Source organism: Theobroma cacao, chromosome 5, assembly GCF_053813885.1.
Source record: "Theobroma cacao isolate CCN51 chromosome 5, ASM5381388v1, whole genome shotgun sequence".
NCBI lineage: Eukaryota > Viridiplantae > Streptophyta > Magnoliopsida > Malvales > Malvaceae > Theobroma > Theobroma cacao.
Window position 1 is genome coordinate 46,480,916 of NC_142643.1, and position 27,528 is coordinate 46,508,443.

General features: G+C 34.0%; 3 protein-coding genes and 1 pseudogene across 3 annotated transcripts; 2 read left to right on the forward strand and 2 right to left on the reverse strand.

The window, feature by feature from the left end:
* The first annotated feature begins 3,004 nt into the window (after positions 1-3,004).
* LOC18600423 (transcription factor bHLH94-like) lies at positions 3,005-4,634 on the forward strand. Its single transcript, XM_018120514.2, has 3 exons — positions 3,005-3,654; positions 3,749-4,156; positions 4,275-4,634. Exons 1-3 carry the CDS (start codon positions 3,151-3,153, stop codon positions 4,368-4,370), a joined length of 1,008 nt encoding a protein of 335 aa, XP_017976003.2. The 5' UTR covers positions 3,005-3,150; the 3' UTR covers positions 4,371-4,634.
* Positions 4,635-11,356: 6,722 nt separating this feature from the next.
* Positions 11,357-12,668, forward strand: LOC18600424 (AP2/ERF and B3 domain-containing transcription factor At1g50680 pseudogene; annotated as a pseudogene).
* A 394-nt stretch (positions 12,669-13,062) lies between these two features.
* Positions 13,063-22,496, reverse strand: LOC18600426 (D-aminoacid aminotransferase-like PLP-dependent enzymes superfamily protein). Its single transcript, XM_088806573.1, has 20 exons — positions 22,170-22,496; positions 20,964-21,062; positions 20,150-20,221; positions 19,551-19,643; positions 19,144-19,281; positions 18,870-18,928; positions 18,362-18,464; positions 17,776-17,964; positions 17,564-17,664; positions 16,851-16,905; positions 16,603-16,689; positions 16,376-16,427; positions 16,067-16,152; positions 15,814-15,867; positions 15,279-15,362; positions 14,996-15,067; positions 14,324-14,404; positions 13,750-13,785; positions 13,457-13,605; positions 13,063-13,336 (listed from the first exon to the last, which is right to left on the reverse strand). Exons 1-19 carry the CDS (start codon positions 22,260-22,262, stop codon positions 13,477-13,479), a joined length of 1,683 nt encoding a protein of 560 aa, XP_088662699.1. The 5' UTR covers positions 22,263-22,496; the 3' UTR covers positions 13,063-13,336; positions 13,457-13,476.
* A 721-nt stretch (positions 22,497-23,217) lies between these two features.
* On the reverse strand, positions 23,218-27,179 carry LOC148763022 (S-adenosyl-L-methionine-dependent methyltransferases superfamily protein). Its single transcript, XM_088806574.1, has 10 exons — positions 27,053-27,179; positions 26,867-26,936; positions 26,654-26,779; positions 26,495-26,558; positions 26,314-26,401; positions 25,529-25,613; positions 25,384-25,440; positions 24,859-24,975; positions 24,123-24,193; positions 23,218-23,870 (listed from the first exon to the last, which is right to left on the reverse strand). The coding sequence occupies exons 1-10, from the start codon at positions 27,154-27,156 to the stop codon at positions 23,411-23,413; spliced, it is 1,242 nt and encodes a 413-aa protein (XP_088662700.1). The 5' UTR covers positions 27,157-27,179; the 3' UTR covers positions 23,218-23,410.
* Positions 27,180-27,528: the final 349 nt, after the last annotated feature.

Sequence of the window (27,528 nt, forward strand, 5' to 3'; positions counted from 1 at the left end):
TATATTTGACTAAAAATAAATGAAAGTTTGAATTGTCCTGTGAGCTTATCGAGAATAATTTTTCTTTTTGAAGTTTCTTGAGTGCAAAAGATCCAACTGCAATTGATTACTTGATATGACTCTCGTGTCTCTAAATATCTGTCTATATTTAATTTTAATATATATTATATTAAATTTCGAGACGAAAAGAACTAAACAAATGAGTCGAAAGGAGTAATTAGTGACGATATCGGTGTCTCGAGTTAAAAGTGTTTGAATACATTAAGGTTTTGAAATTAAATTTTAAAAAAGTCAGTAAATTCTCCAGAGAGCTTAAATTCATAATTATACTTAATTTTAATTAGCCGCCAGTCATAGAAACTAGAAGAAAAGGAGAGAAAGGGAGAGAATGCAGAGAATTAAAAGATATATGCACACCCTCAGAAAAGGGGAAATGAATGACAAGTTGCTATAAGCATACATTGCCATCAATAAAAAAAAGTTTGACTAGGAGACCTTTGAAAGTTGGTTCCTTTATATGCCCATTTGCAATAGCAGCCATATTAACACAATGATGGCTACCTTGCCTTCTTTTTTATTTTTTTCAATTTATTTTTCAGATAGTCCACCAAAAATTGACTAATGAACTTAGAAATTTTGATTAAATTCTTGTGGCCAACAACAATATTTCTTGGATTTATTTTCTTGGGTAACCTTTATTGGATTATTCTTTCATACCTAGCTGGCATTGGTTTAAACTCAATTAAAAGCCCATGCCTTTTTTCTTTTTGGTTTGGGGGTTGACTTTTTTTTTTTATTTTAATTAAACCCTTTTTTTGGCATTATTTTTCTTTTTTTTTATTTTAATGGTTGTTGGTGTGTGGTCATCTTCATAATAGTGACCAACCCCTCCCCCCAAAGAGATTGCCCAATGACTAGACCTAACAAAACTCCAAAAATACCAGCTATTCAATTACTACCATACTCGAAAATAAAATTTCAAATTAAGTTTATAATAATTGTACTGCTTGCAATGATTGGTCAATTTTGGGTAAATCGACATGTATGAATCGAATTAATTATGATACTCGTAATTATTTTCATATTTTTTACCCGTTTGTCTTACTTTTCAAAAATTATGATACTATATCCATCGATCTCCTATCAAAAAAAAAAAAAAGAAAGAAAAGATAAGCTCAAAACAAATTACATCAACATTGGAAAGTAAGGTGAGTTGAAAAGAAGGATATCATATATATAGAGTGAGTAGGAATAGGAATAGGATGTTTCATTGGGGAAAAAGGGCACTTAAAAGCATCTTTTACATATATGTAAAAGCTTGGTTTCCATACCCTTTTATGTTGGAGAAAGGTAGATGGAAACTTGAAAAGCCTTTTGCTTTGATACTAGCTAGTATGTAGTAGTACTACTACTACACCTATAACTTATATAATTTATACAACAATTAAAGGAGTAACATCCCTCGTATAGTGTCTTTTGTTTTTGTGGTTTCACATGTCATCTCTGACACCCAAAGTCATCTAACTTTCTAGGTCTTTACCAAAGAATAAAAAAAAAAAAAACCAATAAACTCTCTTGTATGTCTTATAAGCCCTTTGTTTGTTGTTTCTCTTCATAGCATTGCAAGAATCTCTGCAATGGCAGCCTTCTTCTTTTCTTTTCTTTTCTTTTTTTTTTTTTTCTGTTTTGATCTTTGTATCAATATGCATGATTTGCACGACCGACCATATTATTACCCAATGACAAAACCTCTTCTCTTGTGCTTGGATGGTTCCCAGCTTTTTTCATGTGCGTGTGCTCCACGCGCTGCCTAATTTGGCCGACATGTGGCTCTCATTGGGTAGGTGGCTGTCACGCTTCTATTGGGAAGTATTAGCCTTTGAGTATATAATGCCGCGCGTTCTTAAAAAAAAAAAGGAAAAAAATGATCTAAAAAAAAAAAAACAAGACATGTGTTAGCCATGAAACATTCCTAAAATTGAGGAAGAAAATAAGGTTGAACTTATTTTTTTTATTTGTCTAAATTATAGTTAAACATGTAACAAAAAAAACTTGTTTTTCTTTTATTTTTAATCACTGCATTAGGTTATAAAGTCTTAATTCCAATGAGGAAAAAGAAAATTGATCAAGTTTAAGCCATTGTTTGCATTGAAACAAGCAATAATTTGACCATATATTTTCTTAAACAAATGAAAGTAATAATATTTAACCTAAAGTTATAATATTATACAACTTGAAAATGGGTAAAGCCACTATTGCCATTAGAATTTAATTTTCTTTTTTTTACTAAACCAATATTTTCCGACCCTTATATTGAATAACACTCCTAATTATAAGACCATATCAATACCCTCGCTAGAACGGATATAAAATAAGCATTAATACAAATATAAGATGCAACGCGTAACAAAAATAATTTTTGCACTCTTCGAATTTAAAAAAAAAATACGAGATTCTGATCCCGAAATATTTTGATGCAACCGTTGAAAAATTTTTAATAACAGAATTATTTTTTGGAAAATTATTTTTGTTATGTCCCATGTTGATTATAAATAGTATAAAGAAAGAAAAAAAAATTATAATCCTATCAAATCTCAAACAGTGTGGACAACCCTTTTATCCAAAAATTAATTAATTAATTAATTAAAAGCACATAAATATCTTGCATCATTTTCATTTATTTTCAAAGTGTCTTTTCTTTTCCATATACTTCGAAAAAATAAAAGAAGATTTTTTCTTTCTCAATATTTCACAAAGTGAGGAGACAGGGTGTGGCTCACAAGAGGAGAGTATGTTGCCTTAATACCCCAGCACAGGTCCTCTTCTACCATATTTTCAAAGGGAAATCATATTTTTGTACCCTTTGCTTTGCTTTGCTCTCTTTTACAATTTAATTCCATACTATTTCACGTGCAATTCTGCTGTACAATTTTTTTTTTTTTTTTTGGGCTTTGGGTGTTCATCAAATGCCTTTAAAAGCTCACTTCTTCAACCCCAAACTGGAATCTCTCAAGGCTGATATCAGAATTCTGTTCTATTTTTATTCTTGGGGGGTGTTGTCCTTCTCCATCTTAAACTGCTTGGTATGATTCTTATTTAAACAATTAAGGGTTTTGCTTTTTAGTTTGGAGAGAGAAAGAGAGAGAAAGAATGGCACTAGATGCTGTGGTGTTTCCGCAGGACTTGTTTGGTTACAACAGCAAAGATCTGTACAGCTTGTTAGGAGGGAATTGGAGCTATGACTTTGGGTTGGAAAAGCAAGAAGAGAGAGTGTGTTTCGATCATCATTTTCCTGACAACCAAATACCCGAGACTAACAGTTTTCTTCATGGAGATTGGAGTAATTCTTCTTCACCACCTTCCATGGTTCCACCCCATTTCGGTGATCATCATCGACTGCACCACCCGAACTCGTCCTCGGATGCTACTAATAATGCTAATGGATCAACCAACGGCGGCGAACCCTCAGCCTTGGATACTTCAACAACTACTTCGACTCGTGCCAAGAGACGTCGATCCAAGAGTAGGAAAAACAAGGAAGAGATTGAGAATCAAAGGATGACTCACATTGCTGTGGAGAGAAATAGAAGGAAGCAAATGAATGAATATCTTTCTGTTCTTCGATCTCTAATGCCTGAATCTTATGTCCAAAGGGTATTTGTCTTTTGCTCTCAACTTCCTTAGTTATAACATGAAACAAAATGCTAATGAAAAAACTGTCTTGGTTGTGTTTTTTCTTCTTGGTCAGGGTGATCAGGCATCGATTATTGGAGGTGCTATCAATTTTGTAAAGGAGCTTGAGCACCGTCTTCAATTTCTAAGTGCTCAGAACGAGGTGAAGGAAAGATCAGACGGTGGTAGCAGCAGCAGCTGCTCAGCTTTTGCTGAATTCTTCACATTCCCACAGTACTCGACTAGTTCAACCCGGAGTGATAGTTCCATCTCCATGAATGAAACAATGGTTGAGACTCAATCTGCTATAGCTGACATCGAAGTTACCATGGTGGAGAGCCATGCAAACCTCAAAATAAGAGCGAAGAGGCGACCCGCGCAGCTCTTGAAGGTGGTTTCAGGGCTGAATAGTATGCGTCTCAGCATCCTCCATCTCAATGTCACAACAGTTGATCAAACTGTCCTCTATTCTCTCAGCGTCAAGGTGAGTTAATCATAGAAAAACACCAGTAGCTTGTTACAGTTAACCTTTCCTTTAACACAGAAGAGAAATCTTGTTTAGAGTTTCCAGCATTAAGCATATTTGGTCCTAAAAATTGCAGGTAGAAGATGATTGTAAGCTGACTTCTGTGGATGACATTGCCACAGCAGTGAACCAGTTACTAGGTAGGATTCAAGAAGATGCCATGTTGAATTGAAATTTCCCCCATCACTGTAATTTGTTTCTCCTTTTAATTTCCCCTTCATATCCATATATGAAGGCTTTTCTTTCAGTTCCTTTTCTTCTCAGGTTGTTCCTGAAATTGCCTATTGCCACTGATGTCCCTCCAATCTCATTAGTGTAGTTCTGTTTTAGGCCACTCTCTAGACTTCTGGTGGATGAACTGCTTTAGAAAAACCTTTCTCTGTTTCTTTCCCCAGAATCATCATAATTTTCAAATAAATTAAATTTTTATTCTGTCTTTTTGTGTGTTCTCTTCTTTTTTTAAGAGCATGTAATGGTACCAACCACACATGAAATGCCTGGTCAATTCTAACTACCTTTATTCTAATACTAATAATGCATGTCATAGCCTGATGTTGTTGGGGCAATTTAAGATTGGCAGTCTCCTTTTTACCCCCCCACTTTTCTTTTTCTCAGTGTTATAGGTAGGAACCAAAGGGAAGTAGGGGGCTTGAATCTTGAAACCCTCAACTCTCAACTCCTTAAGAAGCAAGTAGTTGACTAACAATGGACTAAATTGCTTACCATTTCATTACATGTAGTCTATCAATGTTGCTCTGCTGATGCTTCTTCTTCATAAAAGTCTTCAAGATTATGATTCATAATCCAAAATTTGGCTGCAAAGCCATCCTAAATGAAGTCAAAAATCAGAATTAGCAGCTGAAGAAAATGACCTATTGACAACTTAGACTATGTTTTAAGTTATATATGAATCATTCAAACAAGTTTACACTGTCAAGAGTAGCAGAAATATGTGATTGATCACATGCTGATATCCATGAATATTTTAGTATATATCAGAAAGCCTGCTTCAAGAATTTTCCTCTCACAGGAAGCTGAAACCATGACCACCTATGAAGGAGAAGTACTAAGATAAAGGCTGCCATATAAGCAGCTTTAGAAAGGCTTAAAAAAACCTCTCTTTCTGTAAAAATTTCCTTAAGCATGATATCATGAAAAAATTTTGTACCTAAATAGCTATGATGGGTTTCTTTTTTTTTTTTTTTTTTCTTTTTTTATTCCTCCTGTATAACTTCAAATCAAAATCATTTGTGCATTGAAGATAATCATGGCCCCATGAAATTTTGTACGATGTTCATGGTCGAATCCCAAGGCGAAATAAAAGTTGATATGTTGGTGGGGTTTTGATTGTCCTTAAGAGAGCAGAGGAACAGAGATTAGTGTTAAAGTTTGATCGTTGTTGTAAAATCATATGAAGAGACAAATTAAAATTATGTGCTCCCCTTGGACACTAGCTAGCTATACATTTAGGGGTAGAGGGTCCTTTGATTTTTTTGCTGCAAGTTTTCCTTTTATTATTCCTTTGCAATGCTATATCTTGAGCTGATAATCAATTTGGATTGCTTGGCATTTTTAATTAAATGGTTCGAGTTCAAAATGGTACTTTGTATATTATAAAAAAAAGATCAGTAACAGAAAAATTTTAACAGTGTTAAGATTTGGATAGATAATATTTTAAACATGAATCACTGTGATATTTTGTAGACATGTATTATTATAAGAAGAGGATTGTTGGGGTTTGGATGAACAATAGTTTAAAGGCAAGTGTGAATGCAAAAGTGGTGGTTTGAGGTATTAATCAATGGTCCTGCAGCAAAGTCGACATAGATGTAAATTGTAATAAATATGAAACACTGTGAATGAATGAATGGAAAATGAACTAAAGAGGATGTTTTGGCACTGTACAACTTTACACATGGCCAATAAATTAACATATTAACAAAAGTATGCTTAGGAGAGTTATATGTTGGGGTTGGTTTTTCTTTTGGAATTTAAATTAATTTTTTTTAAAAAAATAAATATGTGTCACTTTTCACATGCATTGTAGAAGAGTCTAAGTCCCCCATAGGTGAACCACAGAATCATGTTTTCTTTATACCATCTAGGATTTTATTTTTAGAAGATTCTAACCCCTACACTGTTTCTGTCTCTCACTTTCTCCTTCTTTCCTTCTTTTTCTCCCCCTTCATCTGTTTTATCTTCTTGTTTTCTAGTGGGGGAGACATGGGCTTTAAATGATTCCAAGCTTCCCCAACCCAACTCTCTTTCTCTCAATATGTTTTTTCTTATATATATTTTATTGCCAAGTAAAAGAGAGTGGGAAAAACAAAGCATATATATATATATATATATATATATATATATATATATATATATATAGAAAGAAAAAAGAAAAATACAGAAAGAGATACAAAATTAAGCTTTTTAACAACATATATGCTATTAAATTCAATGGAAACAAATAGAGTTATAAAAGGTAAGAAAAAAAAACTATATATATATATATGTAGAATAAAGCAAAAGAGACATTCAATGTCACTATAACAAGGAGACTTTATATACCAATGATCTTGAATAAGGATGGATGGCTGAAAGATATAAAGAAGAGAGGATTTTAGGCAGCATTGATTGGTCCTACAGTATTGTATCTTGATTTTTACAAGAGGGCACAGAAACCAAATTCAATGAGAAAATTTTTCATTGGGAAAAAAAAAAAACAAGTTAAATGATCATTTATTTACTGATCTTCTCTTAGTAGGCATCATCAATATATTTGGTCTGAAAAAGAATTGACAAAACCCATTCTCACTTGACAAATATCTACATTGGAAACTATGGGGTTCTTAAGATATTTGAGTGACTCAAGAGGAGCAAAATTTTTAAAAATGAAGAAGCATGTGGAAGCAATTCCATGGGTTTTTTAGACTTAAGTACTTGGCAGCTGGAAATTAAAGAGCTGAGTATTTGCTATTGATTTATGATTAACCAGGAAGTTTAAGCATTAGTCTTTAGTTCACCAGGGATTAATTGATCATTCAATAATGAAAATTTGTATCCAAGGTCAATCCAGGCTTTGCAGCATGCACTTAGTCCAAAGCATACAAGAATTCTAGTTACCACAGGCTTTGCAGAACTATTATATATGTAATCTAGCATTTGATGAGTTCAACTTGGCCAGAGGCATTGATCAATAGCAATTAAACTCTTTCCTAATTTGCACCCAACCATAAATAATGGAGCAAGGTGATATTGTGAAAATATTTGGCCATTGCATTGTCAGCTACTCATAAAATTTTCTGCAGTGATTGGTCTTGGCAATCAGTCTTGGATTAGAATCTAGACTTGTCATGTGGATCCTGCAGATGTTGCTTTCTTGCTTTATAAGCAAGATAGAGGATTGTCCAGCAGGAGGGAGTTGTAATTTGTTTGCCAAAGCCTCCACTAAAGACCCTCTCCAAGAGGCTGCTGGCTTGACAGAGGATTCTTGTCACTGTCTTGGCAAATTTCTAATTATTATTATCATTTCAGGATTTCCACGATCAATGACGAATTTTGAATTTTGAATGATCAGTGATTAAAAGGTAATTATAAAGATAATTATACTATATATATCTAATTTTATATTTATAATAATAAAGAAATTAAAAATTGAGAGATGACGGCTCCATCTCTGTTTACAATGTACAGTTTCTTACTAGAAGATAAAGTTAATAGAATCTAAATTAATCCATAACAACAGGTTATTAGTAGACTATAGCAATACCTATTAGCAATATAATTAGCCTGTAAATCCAAATCTGCCCCCCCCGCCCCCCCTCCCCTAAGCTGATTAGAAGAATATGTTGTAATGTTAATTGTTAGTGGTTTTCAATCCTGAGTAAGCATTTAGAAAGATCAAGCTTTATATACATGTTTACCTATTTAGAGAAGTGATTTTTTTTTTTTTGAAGATTTTGGTCATTGCATTTTCCAAACTAGACTGCAAAGAAAGATTATGTTCCAAATTTTCCTAATGAAACTTGAATAACTTTTCAAATCATTGTTATCAATATACCTTATGATAATAAGGAAAAACAATATGAATCAATATATTATAAAAGTTTATTTTTATTTATTTATTTATTTGTGGTTTAAGATTTAGATTTTTAGATAAAAAGATACTACAAAAATCGAATTCTCTTTTTTATAATTTTTTTTAATTTTTGGTTACTAAATTAATATGAAAAATGTATTTAAAAATATATATTATTAGGTAACATATTAAGAGTTTAAATTAAAAAAAATAACCATCTTTTATAATTCTCAATTTTATAATATACTTTTAAAACTTTTTAAAATTTTACGTATACAACTTGTTATTAATAATTAACTTTAAAAATTTTTTACTGTATGTTGTGATATCATACGATAATTCATACTCGATAAAAAATATATATATTTTTTGTTAAATTAAATATAAACTACATGTTTTATAATTAGATGTAACAAAAAGTATGATTGAAAGTGCATGAATTAGAAAATAAGCTTTCCATTCACATTATCATTGACTCTTAATTTTCTGCTAAGCTCCTTTAACAGGCAGAAGGAAAATTTGATTCTTGAGGAAACATTGAAGAGGATATGAAAACCTTTACTTCAAAATTATTGGTGTGTCCTAACTCAGCTCGTGTAATTTGTTGATGAAGCTTTTGAAAGCAACCTAACTGAAAATGGTAGGTGCAATGCAGAACAGGATGAAACAGATAGTTAGATAGTGATTTCCTTTTTGTCAAACAGAATAAAGCAAAAGAGGTGTAAAGTCACTGAGAAAAATAGTTGACAAATACCCAGAAACAGGAAAATGAAAAGAAACTTTAGACAACAATCACATTAGATAAGGAAGTACGGCCCGCAGTATGGCCTAAAGGAAATAAAAAGGAAGATGTGAAACAACATCTGTCTGGTCCTACAGCATGTCTGGGTTACACAAAGTTGGATGAGAGAATTTTCGTTGGGACATGGTAGTAGATTGGAAACCATCGGAAAGCTTAAAGGACTTGCAATACTGGCCTGAGCAATGTGAATGCTCCCTGGTGGCTCAAAGCTAGGATGATCCATCCTGGATGGACGGTGTCTTTTGGTTGCAGTGAGCTGTCTTTTATTGGGAGACTGGTAAAACCCATGTTTCAGCCGTTTGATTGTAAGTTAATGCTAGTGAATGTGGAGTTGAAGGCTGCAGTATTAATGGTCTTAGGTTGTAATCTGTCTCTTATGGTTAGGAGTGTTGCAGGCTGGGTTCTTGTTTGTAAATGATAGTTTATGGATGTTTTTGTACAGGGTGGGAGGATACTGGACAAACTTTTGGGGTACCTATGGAGGGTTATGAGCTTCAAGTAACCTTTTATAAATGAATTAATTCATGGCTTATCAAAAACAAAAAAAAAAAAATTACAAGTTCTTTCATCTGCTATAGTACAGATTCTGCAGATAACAATTCTGTATATATATGTTGAAATCAAGTTGTGGTGTGAAGATCATGGATGATTGTACCCAGGAGGATTAGAGATTTTTATTGTCTTTCACCGAGGATGATTGGTTATAGGAAAGAAAAGGACTGCCATGTTCGAATTGGAAAATATTGAATTTTACTGGTCGGAATTCGGACTTCTTGAGTTCTTAGCAGAGCTGAGTGCACAATGACTTTTTCTCCAAGTAAACGATATTTTGAAATATTAAAACAAATAAAAGGGCATTATATCCATGGGGAATCTTTTGGGTGTTCTGTGTGATTATGCTTTAGCAGGACTTTAACAGAGGACATGAGATCAGCCAGATGAATTTTTTATGTGATTTATGAATCACTGTCAAAGCCCAATTCTGCAAATATTTTAGTGCATGACTAATCTTCATGTTGTTGCTGGTTTTCATTCAAGAGACAGAGAAAATCCTGGAGAAGCATTCTGGAGAATTAACTTCATGTGTCTCAGTGAACATTGATGGACATTGTAACCTAGTAAACATTAATTTACAGGAATTTTGAAAAGAAAATCTTCTGTTTGAACTATAAGGAAATAAGATGTGTGATTTGATGCTGATTCTGTTATTTTGAGAAACCATTTACATTTGATTTTGTTTCCTAAAAGGTTCAGCTTTTTGAGTTTTGACCTCAATTTTTGTCTCTCCAGGATTCTGAGCTTTCTGTCATTGTTTGCTGGTGGTTGTTGGTTCACCAGCTATGGTGCTAAAAGTTTGGGAGAAATTTGGGTTTCCTTTCCAATGCAAACATGGATTATATTCTTTCCAAAAATAAAGTTCCTTATGGAGGTTGGAATTTAATTCAATGAGCTGATTTTTCTCTGATACTTATTCTGTTGCCTTTTTTGGAACATCTTTCTTCTTTGTCAAGTTTCTTCCAACTACATATAAGTAGTAAATAGGGCTTTATGATTGTTTTCTCATAGCACAAACCTTGTTTGCCATTGAGAGACAGCCCACAGCTTTGTCTTTCTGCTGCTTAATTACTCAGGTACCTGATTTTAGATTTTTAACAGTTACTTTCTTCCATGTTATTTTCAGTTACTGATAACATTTTTCTTATGCTTTTCAAAAAAAAAAAACATTTTTCTGGCATGATTGTTTTGATTTTATTAAATTGGTCTAAGGAATCAGTCTTAGATTAGAATCCAGATTTGTTCTTGCTTGAATGCGGATCCAAGTTTCTTTGTAAGTAAGATTTATAACTATTAAAGAAGTGTTACGGGTTGGATTTAGCAGAATAGTTAGCAAGGCGTAAAAAATATAGATACTTGTTACTTATGTGCAACATTGTTTATCTCCTGTTTCAAGTTCACAGCTAGATATCTTACATGAATATGATATAGTTTTAACTGTTAGTGGTTTTCAACCCAGAGTAATAGATTTGTTTATTTAGAGGAAACTTTAGCAAATCTGATCTTTCTGAATGTCTTTCAGGCTGACTGATATATCAATATATATATATATATATAATTCCATTTTATTCTCTGTTAGTTGAAACCCCAATTTAAACTTCAGCAATTATTGTGTTGCACTGCCTAGTTCCATGGAGGAGTTTGACACCATGGAGCATCTGCTTGCTGAATATATTTAGCTAGGATATGAATTCTGTTTTCTGCAATTTATTGTCAGCAACAGCTTTATATTGTTTACTTCAGTACCTCAGTACTTGCTTTCGTACTAAGCTTCAACATCGATATGTTTAACTTCTTAGAGACCATGGATGAAGAGATGTTAAGTGTGATTTCAAGTGGTGAAGGAAATGCAACTTCAGAAGTTTCAGATTCAATCAGCACCAGTCACCCTGCAAGGAAACGCCAAAGAAGCGGCAGTAATGGTACCTCATCAAGATTCAAAGGCGTTATCCGACAGAAGAATGGGCAGTGGGGTGCTCAGTTATATGCTAATCATACCCGGATTTGGCTAGGAACTTTCAAATCCGAAACAGATGCAGCTATGGCCTATGACAGTGCAGCAATCAAGTTTCGTACTGGAGACACTCATAGGAACTTTCCATTGACTGACATCACAGTTGAGGAGCCAAAGTTTCAGAGCAATTACAGTGCTGAAGCTGTGCTAAGCATGATAAGGGATGGTTCTTACCAATACAAGTTCATGGATTTTCTCAAGAATAGCTTTAGAAATGGCAAAGTAGAGATTGATCTGAACTCTGTACGGAAATATAGCGGTAAGGGGCTAAGCTGCAAACAGCTGTTTCAGAAGGAGCTAACACCAAGCGATGTAGGCAAGCTGAACAGACTTGTTATCCCCAAAAAATATGCTGTCAAGTTCTTTCCACCAATTGAGGGCAGCGGTAGCAAAGGAAGCGATGCTGAGTTGATTTTCTATGACAAGTTTATGAGACTATGGAAGTTTCGTTATTGCTACTGGAATAGCAGCCAAAGCTTTGTTTTCACCAGGGGTTGGAACCGGTTTTTGAAGGAAAAAGAACTGAAAGCTAATGATGTGATTTCTTTCTATGTATGTGAGAGCAGAAAGGAGCAAGAGGTGCAGAGATTCTGCATGATAGATGTGAACAACTATGGAAACGATGATGCATTGGCTGAGGCAGCCAATCTGCAGGTTGAAAGAGAAGTGGATTTGCAGCTTAGACTGGGACATTGTTATGCCTTTGATGGTGGAAAGCAGGTGAAGCAAGAGCAAGAACTAATGGCAGTAGATGCAACAGAAGATGTTAATACCACAGGTTTTAAACTCTTCGGAATGCAAATCAACTGAAGCAGAGATGCTTAATTGAGCATCACAGCAAATGATGGCTTGAAGTTTTTATGAGCACTTTTTTGCTGGAAAAATTGTGGGTTTATGTTGAACTTGTCATCCTTTGAGAAGGATGCTGAAGTTTTAGTTTTTGAAAGTCTGATTCAAAATTACTATTAAGCATGCTAGTCTGGAATCCGTTTCTTTACAAGAATTGGAATGCTAAAAAAATGGAAGTTCTCACCTCTTTTATAAGCAAACATTTGTGTGTATGCCTTTGAAACAATTGACCAAATATTTCTGAATTCTAATACCACAAGATATCTTTCCATTAGGTGGCAAAACAGAAATGAAACAGAGAATTTGCTTGATAATGAAGCTATCAGATCCAGGTAAATTGTTTCACAAAGTGACAGCAAAGTTAGGAAACAGTCACAAGAAAGGCCAATTGCATATTCCAGTATTCAAAACTGGAATCAAAATGCCTTGAAACACATGGTGTGTCTGCTGTCAACTAACATTAAAGTCTTGAGACATCACTAATACCTATTGCCTGCTTGTCCAAGTTGCTTTCCTCAACCCACCATTTCTCTATAAACTCAACAGGCAAATGCAATTGAAGATTAAAGTCATGATGATAGATATCTTAGAACATATTATTGAATTTGATGATATAATTCATTACAGAGGACTGATATAAGGGGTTTTCACAATTATTGAATGCATTATTTATCTGGAGGTTGCTCCACACCAAAAGCATCTTGCCAATAAGAAAAAAGAGAATAGCCATTTTCATACTGAACAACAGTCATGCATCCAAAATCTCTAGTAATGATGGCTCTGGAAGCAATCCTAACTCATATTCATCTTGAGATGTGCTGCTGGTTGGTAAATGGTAATGATGACCTGGTATATATGAGGAATTTCCATTAGTTACACTAAAAGTATGGAAATGCATCTCAAACAGGAAGCTACAGGACAGATAAAATAAATCTTAAGTGGAAAATAATGCACAAGAGAGTGAACCTTCTTCAAAACAATGTTATTCATGATTCATTGTTGGTTGGTATAGGCACTCCTGAATCTTCTGTCAGCTTTTTGTAAGCATCTTGCAATCTTCGAGTAACAGGCCCCACTTTCCCATCACCAATGATGCGCCCATCAATTTTTACAACCTGTTAAAAGAATATTTCATCATCTAGATTGAACAAGGGAATAAAGTAGGCAGCCTGTGTTGAAAACGCAAACAGCAAAATTGAATACTCTCCCTCTCAGTCCACTAAGGTTCTAAATTGAATATTTAGAAAGAAGGAACTCACCGGGCTGAGTTCTCCCATCGTTCCGGTAGTCCATACCTGCAGGGAATCCTTTTTAATCATAGCTTCAAACACATGTAAAAGAAAATTTTACAAGCAAGGAAGATATATCTAAAGTCATTTGTGAATATTGTGCCAAAAATATCCTGTGTTCACAAATTTAACATTAAGCGTGTGTTTCAATTATTTAAAAATGTACACGCCTTTATAGGCAGCTGTTATCATATTTTAGTCAGCCTCTTGAAACACTCAAAATAATAACTACTCTAGACGGAAGTAGATATGGGAGTCTGAGCAGAAGGATATAATTAATAGAAACAACCAGAATAGCTTCTACGTGAAGGTATCAGGACAAAGGTATCATCATAAACACTTGTCTTATGACAAAAAACTGCCACTGAACTTTATAATATGACCTAGAATAGAGGCAACCAGTCATTACTCTGCAGGTAGTAAGGCCTTTTACTATAGTTCAAAGGAACTTCATCTAAGATATCACTGTGAAACAGAGGAGCAGTTCATTCAAAATTTTGGAAGTATTTCTTGAAATGTATTCTATAGAAAAATAACTGGAAACCTCATCTGCTGTATGGAACTCAGATAAGCTAATTCTTCGCTCCTCTAGGACAAATTTTTCCTTTACAACAAGCTCCATGACCTGCAATGCCAATGACAGGAGAGTCATATCAGCACCAAAAAGATAATACAAAGTACTGACTAAATAGTTTTAATATTTCACCATATTTTATCCATTAAAAGGAAAGAAATTTTTTAATATGAGTAAGACAAGTTCATTTACTTTTTACACAGGAACATTTCCTGACAAAAAAAGAACATTGTTGGATGACTTTTTAAGTATTTACTTAAATGAAGGATATAAAATATGTTGAACAAAAACAAAAAGCGAAAAGGTTCTTGTTCTGCATATTTGCATTATTGCATCCTTAATTGCAGGGTAGATTTTAGAGATGCAAATTCATATCATTATACACTACAGCCTGATTTGTACCAATATATTGAGAGATAGCAATCATTTATAGTCGCACTTAATCAATAAACTTTTTGTTGCTTATTCTGCCACAGAAATCAAGTAGGCAATGTGTATTCAAACTTAGCCATGTTCAACGATGAGATATTGAACTACTTTTCATGTACCTAGAGGGTTACTTGTTTCCTTGAGATCAGGAAGTTGGGAGTTTCATCAGCCAGGACATAAATTACAGCTAAAATGAAAGTTTAGGCAACTTACAGTTGCTCGAGTAATCCCAGGAAGACAACAATCAGCATGAGGTGTCAAAACACGGCCTTTCTTTACCAAAAACTGCAACATGAAGCAGAAGAATGCTTCTCAGGTAGAGATTTTCAACTTGCAAAGCACATGTGTGTTTAGAAAAAGAATGTCTTTTTAACAACTAAAATGCTATCCGCCAACAGGTAGCATACCAATATAAGTACTCCATCATTGTGTTACTAAATTTCCAGGTTCACACATAGACCTAAAATCAGAAATTGAAGCAAAAGCCTAGTCTTACAATGTTTGTGGCATTTGTTTCGGATACATAACCATCCTTGTCAAGCATGATTGCATCATCAGCACTTGCATTGTTCCCTTCTACCTGCACCAGACCACATAAATCAATTACGTCCAAGTCGTAGTTCAACAAAATACATATCTGGCATTAGTAGTACCAACATAACACTCCACCATAACAGAGTAAACACAATGGCCATATCACATGATCATGGTTTACATCCTTAAGCTGAACAATCCACCAATAACCAAACCCAGATGAAACTTTTACGTTTCAGAGATTGAAAAAGTCCACTGCCACTTTCTAATAAGAAAACTCACAACTTAATACAGTTATTATCATGCAAAATATAATAAATCAGTTAACATTAGGAACCGAAGCATTTCATGTTATGAAAGCTATCAAATCAAGAACTACACTTGCCTGTATTGCATGAGAGAATGAAAATAACCATTCAAATCACAAATTAGATCTAAACTTTATCTACTATCAGATTTGTCATCCAATCATATCAAAGTCCTGGGTAGGACAATACCTTCGCTAGTATATTATTCAAAAGATTATTGTGGTGAATCTTCGAGTCCAAATTCTGAAAGGGATAAAAATGACTCAAAGTCAGCTGGGTCATAGGAAGATAAAATTTCCTAAAGGCAAATACTATTAAATAGAAACAAAGCACCCAGCATTTCTTCCCTCATAAGCCACAGGGAGACCAGACATAAATATGTTCTGTTAAACTTTTCTAGCAAGTACCAAATAGTGGCAAGAAAAGACACCAAGAATCTTACATTTGGTGAATTACGTCGTGTAGTAGCAGTAACCAGTGTTATACCACTCACATTGTCATAAACAGGGGGTTTCCATTCAGGAAGCACTGCATTTTTTTTCACAGGAAACATAAGCGTGTCAGCTGAAAAACCACAAATCATAGAAGCGAGTTCTATACTTGACAAAAATAATTCAACTAATATTATGCAGATGCACTACAATAGCACATTCTTAGTGTTGTATTAATTTACAGATAACATCCGTGTGTCAATAGAAATAAGAATTTACGAATATGTCTCTTGTATATGAAGGACTTAAAATCACTTTACCAATCAAAGTGCAGGAATAAAGATTAAATGCCGGGCTCATCCCAGAAGTAACCTGAACAAGATGAGTTTATAGCAAATCAGTGAAGAAATTCTTAGGCCAAACAAGAATTTTGAATGGCAACAACCAACATTTTGCAAAATCTCGTTTTTTAGAGGTGCAGTACTTAAGGCAATTCAATGATTACCAGAGTATAGAGAGACAGAGAGAAGGCGAAAATGTTTCATACCTTTTTCCCACGAGTAAGTGTTAGTCGAATGTGTGTATTATCAAACATTCCATTGGCATTGAGAGTTCTGAAGATAGCCTCTTTGATCTGCAATAATGCCACATGTTACTAAAATCAACCAATGAACTTCCTTGCAAGTGCAGAAGCAATAGATGCTTGCACAAACAATGGCCATCAACCAATGCCCAATACCATAAAGTGCTGATATTTTACAGAAAGTGAATTCAAATTCATCTGCGGATCCTCACCTCATCACGAGTTGGAACATTGTCGAAAGCCAGAGCCTTTGCAGAATCAAACATCCTTGTGAAATGAACCAAAAGTATCAGTGAGGACTCATATAGATCTGAAGTTCACATATGTGTCATTTATTCATCTTTTGCCATATGATCACAAATAGGATAAAAGAATGGGGCCACAAATATGCAGATAATTTTTTTGTTTGAAAATGTGCTAATTAACTAGTATACTACTGCAATTCCTACTAAAGGGAATTCAGAATCTCATGGTTCCTGGCAACATCCCATAGAAGTAAAGAAGTTATTAGCCTCAAGAAGGGGAAATATTATCTGCTAATTATTTAAAGAAAAATATAAAAGAAAAGAGTAAAAAGAAACCAAGTGAGCATTACTTCCGTGTTTCACAAAGCACTCAAGACTAATGTCCACATCTCTTAGCAACAGCCACAGAAAATTCAGAGAAATAGACCTATAAATGGCAAGCTAAAAAAAAATACAGCATGCTATACCGTGCATTTCTAAGAGTTGTTTATAAAAGCTGCAGAATTTAAAATATACACTCATCAATTAGTATAACTAGTCAACTCAGAAAACATAGAAGCATCACTGGCACATCATGCAAGGATACTTTGACCAACTAAGTTGCACAAATCATATGACAGCACTCAGCAACAAAACCAAATACAGCTTTTGTTATCTTTTAAGCATTTAGTTTCACCAACCTATCTAAATGCTCTTCAAGCTTAAATATCTTTCCACTGTAAACTCGAAGTCCTTCCCACACAGCATCACCTCCTTGAACAACTGAATCAAACACTGAAACCTGGTATACATCTCTCAAGCTAAGAATGAGAAACCTAATGTACCTATGCATTAACGCTCATAAAGGAAAGTCAATGAACAACAGATCTATAATGGTTCCATGATTAAGGACCTTTGCACTCTCACGAGGTACAATCTCATCACCAACCCAAGCCAGCAGCTTCTCATTTTCAGGAACCGGAAGATCAGGAACAGGTAAGGGGGACTTTAGAAGGGATGATGTATGCCTCACATGGCGCCTCAGCATGTTATAGAAAGGTAGACTTTGCTCCAACAAGTCATAAAATGAGAAAGGAAATGCCTGAAAACAGATGCAAGATTGGACATAACTATATCAACACTTCATCAATTATTCCAATATTTCTGCTTGTAATTATTCCAAGATATAAATTTTTTGAAGTAAAAAAGCATGAACTTTCATTATCTAGGTGATAGATAGATTAGTTCACTAGACGAAAAGCAAAAAGATTCATGTTAGAGCTTTTAATCCAAGGACAAGGGCCAACTATACTGTCAAAAAAGCACCAATCTGTTTTTCTAAGCCTTTAAAACAAGCTTTGATAATTGTTTCTTTCATAAATTAATCTATTTTCAGCACATCAAGCCTTGAAATATAAGATGACTTTATAGATTTAGTTAAGACAGCAACTGATTTACAATTCATAATTCAAAATGAAAAGAATGAATAGGTCACATACCCTAGGGTACTTTCTTGTGGGTGTGAAACATGTCGAGTTATGCACACTTTTATACCACCATGGAGCCCATAGACCATCTATCAGTTTTGGACCAGCTTCCCATCTGATCAAGTTTTGACCACCATGATGATGAAATTATTATTTTAGTAGAAAAGACCAAGTACAAAATAATAGCTTTGAGCGTTAAGTATGAGATATGACTGCATCAAACAGTTATTCTAGTAGAAGTGGAGGTGTTTCCAAAGAAATTTAAGAAGGGGACACATGCAAGAGAAAGATATGGTCTATAAGAAAGAGATATATCAAGTGTCATGAGATGGCACAGTAATTTTTAACTATTTGACTAAACAATCCTGGTCAGTCAGCATAAGATTTATTGAGCTAAACTAAGCCATCATTTGAGCAGCTCATCAAGACTGCCATGAATGAGGAAGTTAAGTAACTTGCGCTGCAGGAAGAGCCAGTAAATGGATTTAAAAGTTTTAGCTTAAAAAAGGTTTCCACGTGCCTGAGCATTGCATTTTGAAAAGGAATATTCAAATCTTCACAAAGACCACGTAAAGTAGCCTGCACATCAATAAGATGAATAAATACAAAAAATATGCAGCAATTGTAAATTGAACATACCCGTTGGATATTAAATATATATAAGAATAATCTAAGAGAGAACAAGTATGAGATTTCAAGGTTTGAGAAAATAAATAGCTCAATACACTGTAAGATTCATATGCAGTATGATAATAAGCTTTCTGTGGGTTAACTTATTAGAAAATATATATAACCTCGGGATTTTGTTGAAGGTCTGCTGCATCAATGACAGGTGGGGGCTTTCCCAATGCACAGAGCTCACTGTATATAGAAACTAGTTCTCCCAAACCTAACTCAAGAATGGATGGAGGCACAACCTTGTCAAAGGATGGCTGACAAGACAATAAACAAATCATAAAAAAATCAGTGAATAACGGCAGAGATAACAAAAGTTAGTACATTAAGCACTAAGCCTAAAATTATCAATCTTGGTTTAGTATAAGCTCTCAAGAGAATAATATTTCCAATGCCTTTATTAACACATGAAGTTCATTTCTAAAAAAATAGAATTTACTATTTACATGCGTGATACCTTTAGTTTACTTATATAATTTCTTTATCTGAGTGAAGTGAGATAGATATGTGTTCTCAAACGGCTTACCAGTACAGCAACAGGATTTCTTATCAGTATAAAGTGTTTTCCTTTCTGCAGCAAGTCAATTGGCAAACCAGGTACCCGTTGCTTTGCTATATGCTGTTTGCAAAGAGAGGGAAATTAATTTATAAAATATCAACTCAAAGATCAAATTTTCTACCTATGATAACCAAGAGTTAGATCTCAGAATCTGCTGATGCTTTCCACTATACATTTCTCTCAATTTTACTGGAATTAGAATATTTAAGGAAAAAGCCAAAGTCGACCTATAAAACCCATGAAACCTTCTTTCATTGAAAGTCAACACACTTTTGTATGTAAAACATACTTAGAATAGAGTCAGACTTTTAATCTAACATGCACAGTTGAAACATTAATTATACCAGAACAAATTAATATAACTTAAAAAATTAACTCCTTTGAAATCAATATATTCCCAAAGGAACAAAAATAATTCTAGTTTTCTTAAGCAAAGCCATACAATTCAACATAAATATTTGAAAAAAGAAAAATTAGCAGCAATCAATGCTTAGCAGAATTTACTTGGAAATAAAAATTCTCTGGAGTGGACTTATGCTTGCTAGATGGAAAAACGTATAGGTTACCTTACAAAAACGATACTTCTTTCCTCCTGGACCATAAATTATCTCTTTCACAACTTTATTACCATCGCATTCCTATTCCAAAAAATATTTATAAGAGGGAGATGATAAGAGCAAGTGAAAGAAAGCATACATAGAGGGGAACCAGAAACAGAAAAGACATTGTTTATATTGAAAGGATCAGACGTAAGAAACAGAATGCAATAGGTTTCCCAAAGCAAAGATAAAAAGAAAGTAGCATTCTGCATGATTACAGAGTAATTGGAGCAAAGCACATAACCCATTTCTAACATATTATGCTGTAGAAAATAACAACTCCCATTCAGACCTTCCAGTTGCCATTTTTTATTTCTGATCTAAATAGAGATGAAACAGTGAATTCAATTTGGGGCAGCATCCCCCATTTTAAAAAGGGTAATTTCAGTGGTACTAGAGTTGGTCATCTGACTTCTCTAGAAAGTTAAAGGTCGATCAGTTTGATTGGGTTAATGTTGGGCACCTTCCTAAGGTGATGCAACATAAATCTCATGTGGACTTTCTCCTTTTCATCCATATGTTTCACAGCTTGTCCCATAATAATGTCAATAAAATTATTCAGAGAAATAAAATTAAAAGATATTTGGTCTTTCAAACATAATTAAAGTCAACATCTCCAAGGAACTTTAATCACATAAGGCATAACATCTCTGTTTTAAGGAAAATAAAAATAATGCTCCAATAAAGTGAAAAATTTAAGATCTAAACTATTTTTTTCCATCTTAAAAAGTAAGGAAGGAAGCAAAAAGTAGAAAATATCGGTTAAGCTTATGTGACATACCATCTTAGATAGAAGCTCTTCACGGTAGGGCCTTTCAACACCGGTCACATTTAGAAAAGTTCCATAGAGGGGCTCATCCAGCACTTCTATGTCATCCCTCTAAGAATAGCAGAAAATGAAACCATTAATAAGTGCATATCACCAAAGAACGAGGCAAACATCTACCTTTTGGCAAACTGAGAAACTTGTTTACAAAATTATGGCTTCACCATCGAGCACTGTCCCTAGAGTAGACTCACAGACTTAACCCAGTTTTGAGATTCATATTAATATTTTATAGTTACCGAAACAATACAAACCTTTCAATGCTCCATAAGTTTCTGAAAAATTATAGCTCAGACCATAAGATAGGACACCATCTAGTTCAACTAAATACAAGTTTACCCAAACATACTGCAACTAGTTTGTTAGATTTTAGAAGAACGCCAAGATTTTCATATTCACAAAGCAAACTAATGGCCAAAATCTAACCAAATCCCATTCCCACATCAAAACACAAGAATGAAAACCCAAGAACCAGTAGGATCATTATTCAGTTGAATTCTGATCAAACTGACAAGTAGAGCACAGTAACTTGTTTCAAAAACTTGAAGATACCAGTATTCCAGTAGTAAAAATCATGATCAATTACCATAATCCACCAAACAGTGAGATTTGCACAGTCTAGATAACTAAATTATTTCATCCCTAATAAAAATAATCCATTTCACTATTGTTTCAACTTCTTCATAAGCAATGAAATAATCAGAAATCAGAACACAACAAAACTAATGGGTTAATTACAAAGGGATCCATAGTTCCATTTTGTCAGAAACCCCATATTAGAAAACAAGTAAGATTCAAACTTTACTCTCATCTTCCTCATTCTTCGTAAAATTTATCAGCAACCAATCACATTACCAGAAGTAGAATACACCAGAACGATTTCATCAAGGTTGCATCTTCTCAATAACCCACATGTTAAATAAAAAGCAAGTTTCAAATTTTACTCTCATCTTCTTCGTTCTTTCCCAACTTTCTCAGCAATGTCATCGGGTACTTATAATTCAATCTAAAGTTCCAATTTCAAACCAACCCATATATTATATCACAAGAAAGATTCAGAATTTACTTTCATTTTCTTCACTTTTTCCCCTCAACTTTCTCACCTTCCAATCATCGAACCCAGAAAATTAAAAAAAAAAAAACAAAAAACATTGGTGTTACCTGAGCAAAAGAGTACATGAGACTAGTACTGAGTGATCTTGGAGCAGACCATGAGTGGATAACCTCAATTTCTTCTCGCTTTTGGTCTCCCATTTCTGTTAGATATGGCTAAGGACAATGGTCTACTGTGTAAAGAAATGATTCTAGAGAAGTTGAGGATAATCAGCAGAGAAAAGAATCCTTTTTTATTATGCTGAGTGGCAGCTGTCTTGGGAATAGATAATGCAGCTACACTGCAATGATTGCATAAGTAGAAACCAACCTCGTTCAGGTGAAAAAAGAAAAAGCCAGTGCATGAAAAGCTGGAGAAGAGTAAACGTAGGAACCCATTAAGTAAATTTGAGTAATTAATAGGGAGGTTTTCCATTTCTGGAAGTTATTATTAAGTTTTGTCGTCAAATTTCAACTTTGAGAAATCAATATTCTCCCTTCTCTGTTACTAACTATGAACAACTTTAGTACAAGATTGCGTATAAAAGCTATTGAGAATCAATAACATCATGCCACCTTCATGTTTTATAGTTGTATTTTCATGAAAGTGGAACCCGCAAATTGTTGAAAGTTGCTAAAGTTCTCTTTTGAAGGAAAAAAAAGAACAACTTCAAGATAACTATGAAAATTGGATAAGCATAGTCATTGGTTTCAACAAAGCATATATTACACTCGGTAATTTTGGTCACAACAGTTATGTGTTTTGAACAGGTTAAATTTACTTAATCTATTTAATAATTATTTAATCATTTAATTAATCAAGTTATGATTTCGATTATTTGACTTATATAATTTATTTATAAACTTATTTAATACGAATTTGAATAGATTAATCATGTTAATAGTATTTAAATAAAATGTTAAATAAATTTTCAATCATATCATGTCTTATAAATTTTAATTCAATCGTATTGTGTCATACAGCATGTTTAATAAACATTTCTTTATATATGTATTTAAATTGTAAACATTTTGTGTTCATAATTATTTATATAATTATTAATACCTTATATTTATATTTCGAGGTTCGAGGAGAGAGAGAGAGAGGAGTCTAGTATAACATAAATGTGAGCATTTTTTTAAAAGATATTTCACTTCATTACAAGATTTGCACAACTTCCAAAGCAGTTGCACATTACAACATGCCAAAACCTACTCCCTCTCTCTGTACCCCCAGTGTAAAAAAAGCAAAAAAAAAAAAAGTTGAATTTTTAGGGGAGCAAATCAGCAAGAGAGATATAGGGATCTAGTTATTTAGATGTAACAGTAAACAACCTTATGCTTGAACGATCATATGACCTCATATAAGGAAGCAAATCAAGGGGCCTTAGTGTACTTGTTAGGTCTGAGATTGTAAGATTAGCCTGGTCTGCTAGTGCAAGAAAATGATTGAATGTATCGATGTTCCGAATGACAGAAGCAATGTAAGCAACTGGGTCTGCCCTTGATCCAAGACTGGCAGCATTGTTGACTCCAGTGATACTGATGTCATAAGCATGAGAACTAGACGAATCTGAACCGTGGGCATTGAGAACTTGTCCTTGGCTGGAACTGTTTGCTTTACCATCTGCACATGTGACTTCGGTTGAAGAGTTCCGGAGACTTCCTTTCTGATTCTTGTCACATGACTTCTTTTTACTCAAAAGAATGGCCAGTACTCGAATAAGATGTGGAAGACAAGATGGATCGTAAATAACATCTGCGCCTAGACTGCAGAAGGAAATATTAATAAAATGGTAATGGATAAGGAAAGAGGATAAGGAGCAAGGATTGCTTCGATCTTACAACTTTCACACCATTATTTTAACTAACAATTGACCAGGAATTGTATTAGATAATGTAGGTTTATTGACCAATACCGTTCTTTAAATTGCGTACCGTATTCATAGTAGAATACAGGCACAACCTTTGCTATTCCAATCAATAAAATAGTATAGATTAAAAGATAAACAGCATACTCACATAATTTCTGGCATGAATTCTTGGAGTTCCTTTTCAGATGCGGATTCCCAAGGCAGATGAATGCATTTAACCTAAGATAAACAATTTATTTCAGCTTTGGTTGTGCTGCAATAATTCTCTTTTCGTTTAATTACACGGTTTTAAACGACTAAGGTTTCCACACAAAGAATGATCTGTTCAGTGCAGCAACAAAATCAGCAAAAAAGAGCCTCAAATGCCTATATTTGATGCACAAATTTTAAATTACTTTCATCAGTTTATCATGATAAAAAGTCCAAAGGAATAAATGGTTTTACGGGGTTCAAGTCAAAGATTTAGCTGGTTGATGTGTCTGGAAAGTATGTATAAGAAGCACCAAGAAAATTATGCATTGAGAATGACAAGGTTTCAAGACATTGGATCCCTAAAATATGACATTCAAACTACAATGATTCGACAAACAATTCATCTGGTTATTTACATGAGAATGAATTTCCATCCATGTTGGACCTTTGAGATGGACCACTATAGTTCCATTATCACTGAGAATAACATAAAACTTATTGGCACTTCCCTTCTTTTCATAGATACGATTCATAAGCACTTCAGATTAAGGGTCTAAATCCAGGAATACTGTAATAGAATCAACAACAATAAACATAATAATCTGATGTTCGCACAAGGAACAAAAACATAATAATCGGATATTTGCACAAGGAACGTGACAAGGTATGAAATACTCATGACGAAAACTCACCAATTTTGGATTTTCAGTACTTGTTTCTGGCAAATCAGTTTCTGTATTGATGTGGTTCATCTCCAAATTAAACTTCATGTTAGCTAAAGTTGACAAGTCACCATCACTTAATATCACCTGCACCAGGTAAAAAACACCAGGAAACACAAAGCATGCTAATTCCAACTTCAATTTTAATCCCATTAACAGTTAAGCAGAAAAAGTAATTTCAGTGGCATTTGCAGCAAAATAACAGCCAAGAAAATGAGAGATTAACTAACACTAACAACTACTAAACTGCATTTAGGTCTGAGAATGCATATTAGTTTGATGGCAGTACAACCCAAGTAGAAAGATTATTTAGATCTTTTCTAGATCATGTTGACAAGGTTTCTAGTTCAATTATCATTCAGCAAAGCAGATGCTTAACTTTATAAGTTGCAAGTCGCAACAAAGCAATAAATATTAGGAAAATGTGTGATTCATTTAAAATTATGCAACACGTGTAGATCATTTTCTAATATACTACTCAATTACATAACAAACCTTGGAGGCTTTTACATAAGCAAGACAAATTCCAACCAAACCAACACCCGATCCAACCTGTTGTTTAATAATAAAACACCTACAGTAAATAGAAAATCAAATTTGAGATGATACACAGCCTACCAGAATATATGAAGTAACTTACCTCAAAACATGATTTCCCTAAGAAAATATGTGGAAAAGAAAGTATCAACTCTGATAGGAAAAGACAGGAGGGCCAAATCGAACACCTGTATAAACCAAAGCCATTACAAACTAATTCATCTTAGTTTACAAGCTAAACCAAAGAAAGTGGGAAAAAAAATGTAATTATGATATGCATAACTGAAACCAAATGCACATGCAAAATGCAAATAGTCAACAATCGGCAAATTGTCAACTTTCTGTGAGCAGTTGATCAGTTCTTTCAAGAAGCAATTCACCTAATCACTATTCAGATGTTGAGCATCCAAAAATAGACGAAATTCCAGAGAAGTTGGGAATGGAACTGAGCTAATGCGCAGAAGAAATATCTAAAGAGGGCAACAATGAGTGAAGGCATTTTCCAAAGACTGATTGCCATTCATTGCTCTGCAGTGGGGTAGGGATATCGCATTCTGTTCACAGCAGAGTATGAGAAAGTAAGAGAGAGGAGTCACATCCATTTGAGAAAACAACAGTTTTGAAAGCTTAAGTTGAGCTTGTGCACAACACTTGATACTCTATCAAAACCATTGATATTTCTCCCTGTCCACAGCCACCAACATCAAACCTAATGTAAGTGCTCAGCAAACGACCCACCTCAACCTCACCAGTTCTAAAAACTTCATATCATCACATATCATAAACAGAAACAGTTTTCTTGTTTATGATGACGAAAACTGCAATGGTTTCGAAAATACAACATGCAAGATTAGAATCACAGATCAAATACGAACTAACTAAACATACCCTGTATCTCCCTCGAGCATGTTGAGTGAACATTGCAGCTCGACCACTAGATTCCTCGAACTTGGACAACTTGAGAGTTCAACACAATCTATATGCATCCAGTCAGTAATCAAATATCAGTCAATGCAAATAAAGCTAAAAAAAACCTGACAACCAGCAAGAAACTAGTACTATCTCTTACCAGCATGAAAAAGAAAAGAAATGCATTTCAGGATCCTCCCAGTTTCTTTGAACAAATTAAAATCCTAGAAAACAAGAAATTCCATCAAAAACAATGAAAGTTCCACTAATAAGAAAGTTCGCAAAGCAATGCAAAACCCCATTGGGCCAAAATCTTTACCTTGGAAGAAGTCATGTAGGGAACATACTCTTCATATAAATCATCCGACACATAGCCATTTCTTGACTCAACCTCTGTAATAATCTTCTTCAAAAACTTCTTCATGTATTCATTGCCTTTTCCTATCTGAAAAATTCACAAAAAAAAAAAAAACCTTAAGCCAGGTTTATTGAACTGAAATTCCCATCATCCAAGAAAATAAATAAAACTCACAGAGAAATCTAGACACTCATTACAAATGAATGTTTGCACTTCATCTGTAATCTTTCCTCCTCCACATTCCCTACCAAATAAAGCTAAGCTGATTAAATTCATAACATAAACAAGAAGAAAAGGAAAAGACTAAGTTCAGCTGCGGCGGTAAAAGCTAAAATGCGGCCGGGTTTATGGAAAACAAACCTCGCTAAACTGAGCAGAGTATCGGTGGTTTCCATGGCGAGGAAAGCGGAAAGCAGGTGGAGACCCGGAGGAGCCTTCGGATCCAGCTCTCGTTCCGCCATCATTGACACGTACTTTTGGGTCGGGTTTTTTTGGAGGTTTAAGATTTTACAGCCAGAAAGAAGATGTCCCAGCCCATTTGGCCCAATTTCTAAATGGTTTGTCAGGGTTGGCCCAGTTTGTCCGAAATAAAATCGAACTATTTTACTTGCTCTTTTTCAATTATTATATTATTTATAAGTGAACACTTCCTCCAAATCTTTTTAATTTTTTAGACACTTAAATGCTCATAAATATATTTTTTGTGAATTTTTTTATAATAAAATAATTGAACATCTATATTATGAAACAAATTTTCAAAATTTAATATAAAATTTATTAAAATAATCCAAATTTTTATTTTAATTTTTGTGAAAATGAAAGAGTTAAACATTTAG